This window comes from Mycteria americana, chromosome 4, assembly GCF_035582795.1.
Source record: "Mycteria americana isolate JAX WOST 10 ecotype Jacksonville Zoo and Gardens chromosome 4, USCA_MyAme_1.0, whole genome shotgun sequence".
Taxonomy (NCBI): Eukaryota; Metazoa; Chordata; class Aves; order Ciconiiformes; family Ciconiidae; genus Mycteria; species Mycteria americana.
Window position 1 is genome coordinate 11314716 of NC_134368.1, and position 14396 is coordinate 11329111.

Sequence of the window (14396 nt, forward strand, 5' to 3'; positions counted from 1 at the left end):
CGGAGCTGGCTGAGGCCGGCGGAGGAGGGCGGTAGAGCTATGGTCGGGGCGGGCGGTTGCTGCCTGCTCCTTGCCTCCGCCCTCGGGGAGGGGGAGGCCGGTGCCGGGGAGAGCAGCGGGTGATGGGGAAGAGGCGAGCGCAGCGCTGAGGTCCTGCGGGGCCGGATGAGCGGAGGCTTGGCGTCGCGGCGGTGGCGGGGTTGGAGGAGGGGGCGAAGGAGGCAGTAGGGGCGGCCTCCACTTCAGCTGCCCTGAGGGGAAGGAGCCCCCGAACATGGAAATCGAGAACATTGTGGCCAACACGGTGCTGCTGAAAGCCCGGGAGGGTGAGAGCCACGGGGCGAGGAGGCGGGGGAGGCGAGGGGGGAGGAGAAGCGAGAGGGCGAGGCGGGGCGGGCTGGGGACGTACCGAGGGGGAGGAAAAGGGTCTGAGATGAGGGGAAAAGGGGCCAGCGAGGAGGGGAGAGGAAATGATGGAGGAGGAGAGGGTGGGGAGGGAGGAGAGGCTGCCGGGCAGGGGGGTCCGGGCGGCGCGGCGGACCCCCTCAGGGGTGGTGGCAGGAGCTCTCCCCGCCGCACCGGGGCCGGCGGTGGGTCCCGGGCAGTGCCCTGAGGCACCTGCCCTGCTCCTCCCGCGGGATGAATTTGGAGTTACTGGCTTGTCGCTTGCTTCTGAAAAACCCCCTTCCTCCATCCCCCTTCGGGCTCTTGATTCAAATGGTGTTTTTACCGGATGTTTTAAGGAGATCGTTAATCTGTAGTTCTCAGTTTATTTATAAAGATATATGCATATGGATGTAAAGGACGAAGTGACACAAATCTTCTGTGGAGGAACCTTGCACACTGTCTTGCTGAAATTCCTGCCTGTGAAAAACATAGCTGGTGAATGCTACCTGTATTTTGCAGCCAAATATTTTGCATTAACCTAATATTAAAGTGTGCTATTTTCCATTAGATTAGTAGTTACAATTTGATTCCCCAGAACATCTTGACTTGAAGATTCCTCCCCCAACTAACAAACATTTTTGATAGATAATGGAATTTAGTCTAGCGTGTGGTTGCTGTTTAAAAAGAAGTCCTGAAATAAGATTGTCCTGCTGCTTTTTCATGTATGTAACTGTCCATTAAATGGCCACTTGAAAGCCTCCCCAGATTACCACTGTACTCAGTGCAGAGTATGTTTTTCAACCCTGAAATGTGCATATTCTTTCTGGATTGGATCCTACTTTTCTTAATTGTGTTAAGAAGTCCCATTAGTTTAGCTGGAGCTGTTTAAAGTGAGTAAGAACAACAGAATCTGCCCCTGTATGTTTTGCAAGTTCCTCCAACTCTAAATGGGCTTGGCACTTACGCCATATGTGTATCCAGTTAAATTTGCCTTAAGCAGCAAGAGAGGAAAATCAGCTTTTTGACTTTGAAGTGGGGTTTAAAAACCAGAACGGTGATCACAATTTTGGGCCATTTCCCAACCTTAGCTGAAAAGACCACCTCAAACTAGAGGACATGTTTTGGCTGGTTTCACTGACGGTAACATGTCTGTGGTGGTGCTGCCTGAATTTGGAGTTTGCATTGAAGTGAACTGAGAAATGAAGGGAAAGTGGAATCTGGCTCAAAACTTTACTGTGCCCAAACCCTCACCACAAAGAGTGGAGTGGTAATCTGGAAAGGCTTTTAAGTGGCCGCTTAATGTCAGGTTGCCTCTTTAGTTAAGGTTTCACTATGTTTAAAATAAATTATAGTGGTAGAACTGACCAAACAAGATATTTTAATGAACCAAATGAAAGTCTGACAGCAGCTGATGTGAAGAAGATCAGTTCTGCCTGGTGTGAAACTTAGAAAAGTAATGGTAATAAGCTGTTACTCTTTTGTACCTTCCATTGGCCTGGACTCGTTTGTGTAAGCATGCACAAAAATGTGATTTCTAGCTTTGAAACTCTAAAACTCCATTGATCAACTAGTAGAAGATCTTCTACCTTTTCAGCTCTGAGTTCCTGGGCATGGGGTACTTTTTACATCACGTTTTTCAAAGTGCTCCTTGAAATGAAAGTACTTTCTCTCTGTTGCATGCTCTGGCTGGTCTGGGAATGTCTGGTTTACTCCATCTGTCAGGACCATTCCATAAAATCCCTGTCCCAACTCTATTCTTATGTGCCCGGTAGGCTCCAAGGGAATGGAATTTGCAAAGTTAGTGTGCGAGGTAGATATTTTACTGAAATACATTCTTTGCTAAAAGGGCCTCAAAATTGGGACAGAAGAGCAGACTTTCAATTTACCTTTTCCTTCCCACATTCCTATTATCTCACTGTATAGTGTATGGAGGTGGGATAGCATGGAAAAGTGCAGAATTACTGTTCTCACGGAAAAAGGCGAAATCCTAAACTAGTATAAAATAACAGCTTAACTTATTTTCATGTATAGGCTTGAGCCACATCAGTAATCCTTTTTCCAATTCCTCAGTGTGTTAAAGATTGGGTAAGAGAAGGTGTTGACCTGGATAAATATTTCAGTTGTAAAAGCAAAAGAAATAAGGTGTAAACTACTGTGCTTTTATTTTATAGTTTTCAGTGGCATGTTGAAAGAAATCAACATAGGCTTAATTATGGCTTGCATGGGTCAGTTTCAGTCTCACTTGAGATTCCTTCATGATGAAGATGAGAGTAGAAAAAGATTGTACTCTTGAAAGCATCTTATGAAGTCTTTTAACCCTAGAGATATGTCATCTTCATTTTGCAAATATAGAAACTGAATTAAAGATGTTGCGTATTTGTCCTCATCTGGTGAAAGGGTATGGCAGAAGCTTAATGAGATTTCAGAAATGCCTGGTAAATAACCCCAAGTCTAAACAAATCATACCTGAGCACATAAACCAGACCTAACAGTCAAAATTATGATCCCAGATTTGTACTCATCGTTTTCCTCTAATTTTAGGTACTCTAATACTTCTGGATGTGAGTATTGTTAGGATGTGAACAGCATCTGGGTTTTACATTTGTAGGTGTGCAGAATTAGCACACCTTGAACAGCTAGGTGCATGTCTACTGATTAAATCTGATTGGATATGTAGAAAATAAATTTGACCTATTTAATTAGAGAGCCAGGAACTAACTAGTGTGCTTAGACAAAATGCATCTTTTCTACCGCTACTTTCTTCTCCTACAGAATAAAACCTAAGTGGTATTGCTGTCTATTTCTAGACTAACTATCGTTGACCTTCTCACTCTTAGTGTTGATTTATTTCATGAATCTTCTAATTCAATTTGCATGATGATAACATCGGTTTATAAGAGTTTACTAGTCTCATTTTTCAGGCCAGATCAAACCCCGGCTTCCTCCCAGCCTCAAAACTTTAAATTTTGTCTTATGATGCTATTCTCTAAGAGGATTTTTCAAACCTTTTCATAAAACATATTATTTTAATAGAAGCCTGTCTCTTTCCAATAAAGACTTGTAATATCTTTGTAGCAACTACTATACTTCTTTATGTGAAGAAGGAAAGCTATGAGGATTCCTTATCTTCTTTTAATGCAACTTCGTAAATAATCAAATGCCAGTTCTTCGCACATATGGGTGTTAGTGATGGCTCATAATATGTGACTCTTGTATGTACCTACTGCTAGAAAATATTGTGATAACACAAAGTACCCTACGGTACTTCATGGATGAAAGATTAAGGAGTCAGGAGCTATATTGGGAGGTTTTTTTTTTCCTCGTTCACTTTTCCAGTTGACCTGCTCATGCTGAGAGCTAAACTGTCCATGGAGGGATTTGCCTCTGGGTGAAAACTGTAGTGCAGAGTGTTCTGGGATTCCCTGTCCCAGTTTCCTGGGATAAGTGGCCTTTTGTGCCAATCCAGCTCTTTCCTCTTGTGCATACATTACTTTTTGAGGGAAATCTGTATGTGAGAAAGAAAAACGGAAAACTTCCTCTTAAGGTGAACCCTATGGTGGAACAAGTGCAAGTGACTCAGTAGAAAAACAAGAGATTATAAAGTAAACTCAGAGTTGATCTTATGAGCACTGTAGTGCAGCAACTGAGATAGAAAAACAGGTAACTGTTAAGTGATAGTGATGTATGAACTGAGAGACAGACAGTGCAAAAGCTTGCAATTTCATGATCTCCTTACTGAGATTTTCACATACAGGGATTTTTGTATTTAAAATAATAATGTACAGCAATATGACTTCTAGTTTTGTATAAGAGCAGAGGAATCAACACGTTCATTTTTCCCTAGCAGAAATATCTTTGAAATGAGTATCTCTTGAAACGCATTGAAGAATTTATCCCATAAATGGGGACAAATAATAAATATGAACTAGGTTATTCTGAAAAAAATCTGAAAGTTCACAAAAATGTAGTTTTATTTTCTATTCACATTTCTCTTTATTTATATTTGTATCTTCTGGTTTTTGTAGTTATTTCAGTCACTCTCAATAAATCCTTTGAGTATACGTAAGCCCCAAATTCATTTCAGCATCCCACACATAGCCTGTGATGTTTTGAAGGAAAGAAATTAATCACTGTATGTTTTAAACTGCTTAGGAGCCTTCCTTTTTTCATTGCCTAAAGTAATAATCTCCAAAAATACTTCCAAAGGGTAGATCTGTAGTTCCTTTGAAGTCAGTGGCAGTTTACTCCAATTGAGGATCCATGCCAAGAGTACATTTTAAACATACCTGGTCCATTTGCATCCACTTTAAAATTCATTTGTACCGCTCTGGCAGGAGCAGTTTGTGAATGAGAAGTGGGTCTGCTGTTAGGCATATAATATGCTCTATGTCATGGTTGGTTTAGGCTAAATTAAGGTCATGCCTCAAGCAAATTTTCTCCCAAGCTCTTGGTTGTATTGGTTCTACACTGTGGTTGCAGAATGGGTAAGATAGTTTCCAGTTGGATCTATGAACCAATCTAGGGTGTGTGGGTTGTGGTGGGTTTTTTCTATGTTGTTGGGTGTTTTCGGTTTGGGTTTTTTTCCCCAAAATTAGTTTTCAGATGGATCAGCAAGCTCCTGCCGATTTGATAATTGTTAGGTGCAGCCCAAGAACGGAGTTAGCAGGAACCTTTCAGTAACAGAATGTGGTCACAGTTTGGCTTAAGCAAATCCTGAAAGATACTGGTTTCAGAATTGAAATTGTATTGGTTTAGCACTCTTCACAAAAAATAAGCAGTCCACTCAAATTTTGTGTTTTATCTGACTAGGTTTAAAAACAACTGGAATAATTCTGCAAGCGAAATATATCCTACTTTTACTTGCAGTATAAGGTAATAATTCAGAATGGTATTGGTGATGATACATAGGCAGATATCCTATAATGTGTGTATTTGTAACTAGGAAGAAAATTCTGAGGAGGTTGCTCAGATTACGGCAGTTTGGCTATTGCACTGAACTGAAATCTTTAATTATTTAAGGAGTATGGACAAGTGGGAAACCAAGGCACACTCATACCCAGAAGGTCCATTCACCAGCAGCAAATACAAATTTTAACATGAGAGTGCCATGAGTTTTTGCAGTTGCTGTTATTTTTGTCTGTTCTTCCCTTATTTGCCTCCTATGTTCTACTGCACTCCCTTATTGCATTGTGCTTTAAATTGCTGTAAACTCATTGCGGCAGGAAACATGTCTTCCTGTGTTTGTACAGAATTATGCACAATGTCTGCCTTTTTGTCCTTTATTTAATGAACTGTAAGAAGAATGCATGTGGGCATGTTGGAATCTAAATAATTACATTTACTAAATAAACACAACATGAGAGGTCTAGTTATTGATACACACTGCTGCTTTGCTTATTTCAAACGTGGCAATTATAAACAGAGGTTTCACAATCTACTTAAAGGAATTTTACTTCTTTTCTATCTGTTGCAGTCATGATGTACCATCATGATAAAAAAATCCTTGTTTGTCAAGGAGTTGTCTGTAAAATTGGGAGTTTTCTTACCATTGTTTTTTTTTTTTCTCTAGTAAACCCTGTTTATTAAGTTGTTGTTATGGCCATATCAAAATGAAATGTATACACAGATGTTACATTGTTTGACAGCAAGATTAGATTAATAAATTCTGGTTCAGATTAGTTACATTTACTTGAGTTGATACAAGACTTTCATACCTAATTTCTGAAGAGGTGCAGAAGCTGTTCAGGGTGTATACACTAACATTCTTAAATATGCCCATGATTACTGGAATTGTATCTAGAGCTGGTGTGAAGAACCAGTTGTTCAAGTGGTTATAGCTGTGAGAACAATAAATGATTGTGCATATAAACAACCTGCACAAATGTTCACATAGATACCTGGGTTTTTAACTGCTTACAGTGTTACTGCTCCAACCGTCAGATGAGCAAGGGGACTGGAGCATTACCTTGCTGAAGTCCAACTCGAGGCACTTGAATCCAGGAGTGCGAGGAAGGTTATCTTAAAAATGTCATAAGAATCTGTAATCTATAGGTATCTTTTATGTGTTTATTTATTGAACTGCTTGCATTTTGGCTTCTGTTTGTGTTCAGAAGTGCCTTGGCCTTTATAATGCTGAAGAGTTAGGTGCCTACCTTGTGTTTAAACCTGACTTTTCAGCTAGGTGATTCTGGTAAATGTGATCTGGTAAAGGTGATTCTGGCCGAGAGCCAGCCAGATTATATGTATCATACTTCTGGAAAAAATCTTTCTCCATATAAAAGAGATGCTACTCTGTTAAACCTAGTTGTTAAGCTGTGACCAGGCTTGTTTTTCAAGGAACTGAGATGTCAAAAAATCTATCTGACCTGTGCAATGGAGAAGGTTGCAGAGACCCCACAAAGCAGTACTGTATGAGCTGTGTCTGGAAATGGAAGCATGACAGCCTTCTTCAAGTGATGGTACGTGTGAGCTTGCCTGAAGTTAGTGATACTTTAGTGTTACCGTTCTGATCTGAAGACCTGAGGTGTCAGTTCTACACTGTTTTGTGTCTTGAAGGTGGATCTTGCACAGTAAGGGCATACCATCAATATTCATTACTTAGTGGGCAGCGTTTACAAATGTCTTTGTAGCGTAAGGCCATAGTTAAACAGGAATGGTTTGATTTTTTTCAGTGAAAGGTTTTAATCCTTATCATGAGTGGTTTGAAGGAAAATGTGGCTGTAAGTAGGAGAAGGTTTGAATTCATGTGAGTTTAAAATCTGTTAGGAAACTTGCCTGCAACTTTCTCTGCTGTGGGAAAGATGTATTATAAGACAGTGTATGTACCCAGATTATTCTCATGCATCTCAGTGTAGATGATGTAGAGCTTCTGCATAAATTCTTTTGCATTTTTCATTGAACCAATAGATTGATTTAGACAGTTAAAGGCATGCTGTAGGTCATCTTGTTGCAGTTTTATGCTTTCAGAGCTTATCTGGGTGTGGTCTACTATGAATTTCTCAGCTGGTATCTGACAATCTGGTTTGTGGAATCAGTTTTGCAAGAATGATGTTGTAGCAATCATGCACCCCTAGTGCTACATAGCCATGTGCTTCTCAACCACAGAGATACATTGCTTGCCCTTTACAGGCAGGAAAGCTGAAGCACAGAGGTCCCTGAACAACTCGATGGCAGAATCTCAGTGTCAGTGTAGTAGCCACTGAATGTTACCACATATAGTCTGTGCACATTTATTAGCCAAGGAGAGTACGATGCTTCTCACTATTTTCATTCCGTAGGACAGAATCCAAGTTTTCTATCTCAAGGAAGACTGACTAATAATGTTCAGTGAACATTGTGCTCAGTGAAATGAGAGTTATGCTACGAATCTTCTCTATAAGGAAGATCACTGTGGCTGTGGGAAGTCCATCTGATGACTTGAAAAATATTCTGTCTAAATCTGTTTCTACACCAGATAACTTTGTTTTGCCACAGCAGTTTCTTTTTTTGCAACTAGTTGTCTCTTTACTCATTAATAAGCCAACCACCTTGCCTTACATAAGTTTTTCAAATGTTTCTCTGAGGTTTAAAAAGAAATTGAAAAAGGAAAACATCTAAACATCTTTCCCATACCATATTTTAATGCAATGACCTAACTGAATTTAGTATGTATCTTTTTAAGAAGTGAAAACATGTAAAGAGGTAAATGTTGAAATTCTAACTCTAAGAATTAATTTGGGGAGGAGAAGGTAAGGTTCTCATGTACCTGAAAATGTAATTGCAGTGTTTCCTCACTATAATGGTATATTGCTGCATCCACCCTTCTCTTTGTAAAAGATGAGTCGCTTCAAGTTGGACATTGTTCTAGCCAGCAATTACACTTGACAGAGGCAAAAGTGGTAATTCAGCTGAACCACATAGGTCAACCATAAATGGCTTTGTTGCTGCTGTGTTGGAAAGTAAGCTGTTGGTCTTTCTGGAAGAATTTTATCTGAAGTATTTTGGAATGAGATCCAGAATAGAAGCTCTGAAATCACTATTAAGACACTTACAAACCACAACTATTATAATTTGATTTGATACTTCTTTTAAACTGCCTCAGAAATGGAAAAGGATTTTGCAATTAGGGAATAATATGACAAACAAATTGGCCTCCTCCCATCACTTTTACCAGAAATGGCTAATTTATCTATAAATGATGTAGGTCATGCATTCTCTTTACATTATTGGGACATACAGACTTTTTCTGTGCATTTGCTGTGAAGGTAAGAACAATCAGTTCAGAGAAAAGAGAGAGCATGTTGATTTAGTTGATACTCCTAAGAACTTGATTCTTGTACATCATTAATAAATTATATGTAGTCTTTACTGACTTCTATAGGACGGTGAATTCAATTGCATTCTAGCATGTGGTCTCTTTTTGTAAAATGAAGTTCATAATTGTCATGTCGTAAGTAACTGGCCAAATATTTGGGGCAAAATACAGCAGACTTTCTTGTGTTGGACTTGAAGTATATTGCACCAGTGATCCCCTTTTTTTTATTTTGGGGTTGTTTTTTTTTTTCTTTGTGATTCAGAAGGTGATATACTTGGTGTATATCACAGTTCAGTTTTACTTTTTCCAAACAGCATTGCAGTATGAATTTGGGTCAGTTTATCATTCTTGGTCAATACTGATTGTACTGGGTCATGCACAAATGAGTCTTTCTGAGCAGTTTCTAACAGAAGGAGTTTAACTTCTGTGGACCTTGCAGCTTAGCGTATTTTTCAGTTGCATGGTTAAAAATTGGGTGGTTGCTTCTGTCCATTGTTTTTCATGATCACATAATAATCTATACCCAGTCGTTTTCCATTTGATCTATGTGTACAGGCTATCTATGTTAGCATTCCTTCATTTTGTTTGTGTTCAGTTCTGTTAGTAATGCATCCCTTTGCTCTGTGTGGTTTGATTTTCTTCAAGCATATATTCAACTTCTTTTTAACATCAAAAAAAATTTGTTAAAATAGTGGGAGTTTGTTTTAATGATGCTGGTAATTATAGCTTCATGATTAGTTCTGGTACTGCATGAAGTATGAGGGGGGGAAGTAGATCTGATATATTTGTGTTCTAAAATATTTTGGAAGGTGAATGACTTACAAAGCAACATTAGGAAATAAAGTGCAGAAGAAGGTCTTTTAGAGAGTAGGTCTCAGTTCAAAGAATCTCTGCAAGCCAGATTTTAAGGTTTTGTATTTCTTATTTATTTACTTTTCTAGTGATACTAGAGTTGAGAATGTTTTGTTGCAGCAGCACAGTGGTTGTCAATGTTCCTGTTAACAGAGATAATGTAAATTTGATATGAGCAAAGGTAAGCAAAACTGGAAATACATTCAAAGCTGGTGAGCAAAGCTGGAACTGCTCTGACTGCAATGGTGGAACTGTTCAAGAAGCTGTATGTTTGAGTGAAGAGGGTTTTTTTTAATACATATTTTATTATTCTGAAGATGTTATTTCCTTTCTTCCTAACGATTTAATTCTGAAAGAGTTGAGTACTGTTTGCTGCTTGGTTTCTATTCGGGTTACATAGGGTAACTCCCTTCCTTTCTCTCCTATTGTGGTTAACGGTACGTACTGCTTTGGTACAGTTAGAAAGTTTCTGTGCAGTTTTGCTACTGTTCTGTCATGTGGAAACGCATCTGGCCACATTACTTAGTAAAATCTTCTTTTAAAATATTTTGCAGCACAAAAATTACTCTTCTGCTGAAATGTTTTGCAATTAAAAATGTATTATGTTCCTGTATCTATCTCTTTGCTTTTTCAATAAATATGCATATCTTCTGTAAATGGAATTGGCTTCTTCAAGTCAAAGTAATGTGCTAAAATTCCAATTTAACATAGAAAATGGAGCACAGGTATATTTTTTTGAGAAACAATGGGAAAAATACTGTAGTAGTTCTTCAAAATCAGTTTAATGCTAGTGCTGTGAAATCTGAAGCATTGAAAAGATCTGAATTCTACAACAGCTAAGTTCTTCCTAGTATCCTGTATCCTCCTATAGTCTAGAATAAATGGTGTGTATTTGAGCAATGCCCACTCATTTATTAGTGGGGTCTACTCTTATTACTATTACTTAAAAAAAGAAAGAGAATATTTATTTACAACTTGATTATCCAAAAATGTGTTTAAGAACTTAATTTTATGTATTTTGTTACTCAACTTTAATGTCTTCCATTCTTCACCATGGTTGAGATAATTCTCAATTTTTTTTAGTTTCTGTCTTTGATGTTTCAGTTTTGTTTGTAATTTTCAGAATACCTAGATATTTGCCATGTCTCTGCAGAGATATTCTGTATGCACAGCCAACATGCAAAGTATTTGTCTTGCAAAAGACTTTCTGCATTTGTTAGTGTTTCATATAAAAGTTCTTCTATATCAGGTTTGTTATTGGTTTAGATATCCTTGTAGATGCATTTCTTTCTAGGCATGAAAAGCAGTCTGACAGATCTGTGCAGAAGTGACCTAATTTTATCCTGTTAATGTTATGTTTAATTTTATTCTGACATAGCATTGTGTTTTACATTACTCATATTTTTCTTCCAGGCAAACGGAGTGGGCGTAGTAAAAAATGGAAAGAGATGCTGAAGTTGCCACCTGTTAGTCATTGTGAAGGTATTAGATGCTCAATCGGTAGGTGTCCTGTAGAATGGTCTGTCTGATTTTTTTGAGAAGGAAGGATAAGAGTTTGGTGGTGTTAACTGAAAGGTTCTGTCTTGCTTCTGAATGCTAATTAGCAAAAAAAGCTATCGGACTTGTAATATGATGGAGAATTTATGAGAAGATAAATTTATGAGAAGATAAAAGCTGTATCACAGCTCCTTGTTTGTTAAAGCAAACTGCTCCTAAAGGATAAGTTCACAAAGCCATAAATTAGGAAAAGGAAGCATGTTGTAATTTGAATGACATGGTAATATATTTCACTTTTTTTCTTCATGTCTTGTAATAATTTTTTAACCTTTTCTGTTATTATCTTGTATTCCTTCTTTCCAAACAATCTCATTTTCTTTGGGATTGCTATTTCACAGTATTGTTGCTTTCCACCTCCCAACCTAAATGAAACTTAACCGTATCATTCAATGTGTTTTTCAATAAATGTGATAGTCTATAAGAGACAAATGTGGCTGGAAGTGAGTGTTTCACTATTCTTTGGGATCACTGTGTTTTTGATGTCTTTGCTAAATATGTTAATGTAAAATCTTCACATTTTAGTGATGTTTTTCTGACCTGTCTCAACTGAGAGTAAAGACCATGCTATGACAAAGATAAAAATAAATAAAGATATTTACTTACTATTTCTTTCTCAGAAAGAGACTATAACCAGCTTTGTGACAAACAGCCAATAGGAAGACTTCTCTTCAGACAGTTCTGTGATTCCAGACCAGATTTGAAAAGATGCATTGAATTTCTGGATGCAGTGGTAAGCAGTGAGAAATTGGAGATGGATGTCAATAAGCAATAGCTTATACATTTTTGTTTGTAAAAAGTTTGATTTTTGTACTGGTTTTGGCTGGGATAGAGATAATTTTCTTCATTGGTGCTCATGCTGTGCTATGTTTTGGATTTTTGACCAAAACAGTGTTGATAACAAGGTTGTTTTAGTAATTGCTGAACAGTGATTACACAGCGTCAAGGCCTTCTATGTTTCTCATGCTGCCCCACCAGTGAGTAGGCTGGGGGTGCACAAGAAGCTGGGAGGGGATACAGCTGGGACAGCTGACCCCAACTGACTGAAGGGATATCCCGTACCATGTCATGTCATGCTCAGCAATAAAAGCTGGGGGAAAGAAGGAGGAAGGGGGGAAGTTAGAGTTATGGTGTTTGTCTTGCCCAGTAGCTGTTACACAGGATGAAGTCCTGCTTTCCTGGAAATGGCTAAACTTCTGCCTGCCGATGGGAAGAAGCGAATGAATTCCTTGTTTTGCTTTGCTTGTGTGTGCAGCTTTGCTTTATCTACTAAACTGTCTTTATCTCAACCCATAAGTTTTCTCAATTCTACTCTTCTGATCATCACTGGGGGGGAGTGAACGAGCGGCTGTGTGGGACTCAGCTGCCTAGCAGGGTTAGCACACAACAATTTTATAAATTATTAATTTTCTCTAAACACATCTGTGCACTAATGCTGCATACGTGAAAATATAGTGAGATTTACTCTTTGCCAGCTCTAAAGCTGCAACTTTTGATGAATGTCAAAAAACTCTGGCTCTGTTACTTAAAGGAAGATATTTAATATTTACTGTAATATCTCTGCCATCTTGGTATGGTCAGAGCTACAAAAACGGGCATGAGGGGAATGAGAGAAATAATTTTAGAAAGACATGCTGCTTTACTTCTTGAGCCTAAAAGGATGCACGTACAATGGATATCACTTATGATACTCAGACTTGAAAATATTGCAACTTGTATGGAAGCCCTAGGCTAGACAGAATGTGCTAATTAAAAAAAATACAATGGAGATGGAAATTTAGGGAACCATCTATGGAAGGAGAGAAACCAGATTTTAAAGACCAAGGGAAAAGGAAGTGTTTTGTCTTGATACATTTGCATCTTGGTATCTAACACTAAAGAAGGCGGGGAGGAAGGAAGTGTACCCACAGCCATGTTTTGTAAAAAGTCCTCAGATAAAACCCTCATGGGCAGGGGGAAAGTAATGAGAAGAGTAGGCAGGCACATGACAGTCCTTAAGAGGATAGAATAATAGCTCAGAGCTTTTTATTTTTTGTCCCTCATAGTTAATCCAAGCACAGTAAGATATAGTCTTAAACTGAGATTGCTGCCAAAAGAACGGTTTTCCTCATCCCACCTGTTTTTTTCTTATATTTGGGGAACAAACGATGAAAGAAGATGGTCAAATTATGCTGCTGCTTACATACGTCCCAAAATACAGTCTCAGAATGCAAGATGGCTCTGAGAGGTGCAGGGTGTAAGTAAGTACATGGGATTATTGCTATGCCCCTCACTTCACTGTATCTTCCTTCCCGCTATGGGAGTATAAACTGAGGCACTTGATCAGCTAAAAAGGAACCTTAGTGTCAAAAATATTTGTGCCTTATATTTGTCAATGAATCTTTGTGCAATTAGGCTTACTCCCCAGGTGTGTTTCACCATACTTTTGTGATGCTTAGGCACTGTTCTAGCACCAAATTCCGGAGACCAATTTGACAGTTGGAGACACAGAATGGATTGAATGGATATCCAGAACAGTGGAGCTAAATACCCTGAAGTGAATGTAAACCAGAGCCTTTAATGAGCATCTCACAATGGGGAGACCACTGACAACTGTGGATGTACCCTTAATGGTTACAACTTCTGTACACATTTTTAATCCTTAAAAGCTTAGATAAGGAGTAGCAGAATCTTAGGCAGCACAAAGGAGAAAAAAATCTTAGGCATGACTGGAAGGCAGGTGTGTCGTTGCTCTACAGATGTCATTTTTCAGGTGAAATTGTCTCTAAGAAGTAACTGTGTTTTATACTAACTGAAAACTTTGAATTGTTTTGAAATATGCAACCTATAATGTTACATGGGTTGCAACACTTCTTGTGAATTAACAAAGACTGTCATAGTTGAGATAATCTGATGTAAGGGATGATTTCACAATTTACTTTTTAAAAAAATTTTTTAACTTCCATTTGAAAAATCATGGTGAAGAAATATGCTTGGGAATCACTGAAACAGAAGTCTCTTAAGAACTAAGATAATCTCTAATCGGTGACTCTCATGATCTGAAAGCTAGCATGCTGTCTTGATCAAGGAAGTGAGGAAAAAAATACCTACTACCTCTTTCAGATGATTCCTGAGTTAGCCTGATTCCCTTTTCTGGACTGGACTTCAGCAAGCTTGTTCAAGCTTTTTTTGGGGCGGGGGGTGGGGTTGTGGTTTTTTTTCGTTGGTCTTGTTTGTAAGGCAGTAATGTGGCCAAGGTTGTGGGGTTTTTGCCTCGGCTTTTGCCAATTTTTAATTTTTTTTTTTTCTTTAATAAATTTTAGACTTAATC

General features: G+C 38.5%; 1 protein-coding gene across 2 annotated transcripts in view; it reads left to right on the forward strand.

The window, feature by feature from the left end:
- Positions 1 to 86: 86 nt before the first annotated feature.
- Positions 87 to 14396, forward strand: part of GRK4 (G protein-coupled receptor kinase 4) — a 41779-nt gene continuing 27469 nt past the window's right edge. The window contains exons 1-3 of one of the 2 annotated variants that reach the window (XR_012775463.1): positions 87 to 326; positions 10946 to 11032; positions 11707 to 11819. Coding sequence is in view for 1 of the 2 variants with exons in the window: in XM_075499642.1 (XP_075355757.1) it covers positions 275 to 326; positions 10946 to 11032; positions 11707 to 11819 (252 nt within the window). In the remaining variant the exon portion in view is untranslated. The remainder of the gene's footprint in view (positions 327 to 10945; positions 11033 to 11706; positions 11820 to 14396) is intronic. The other variant, XM_075499642.1, reaches the window with a different exon arrangement.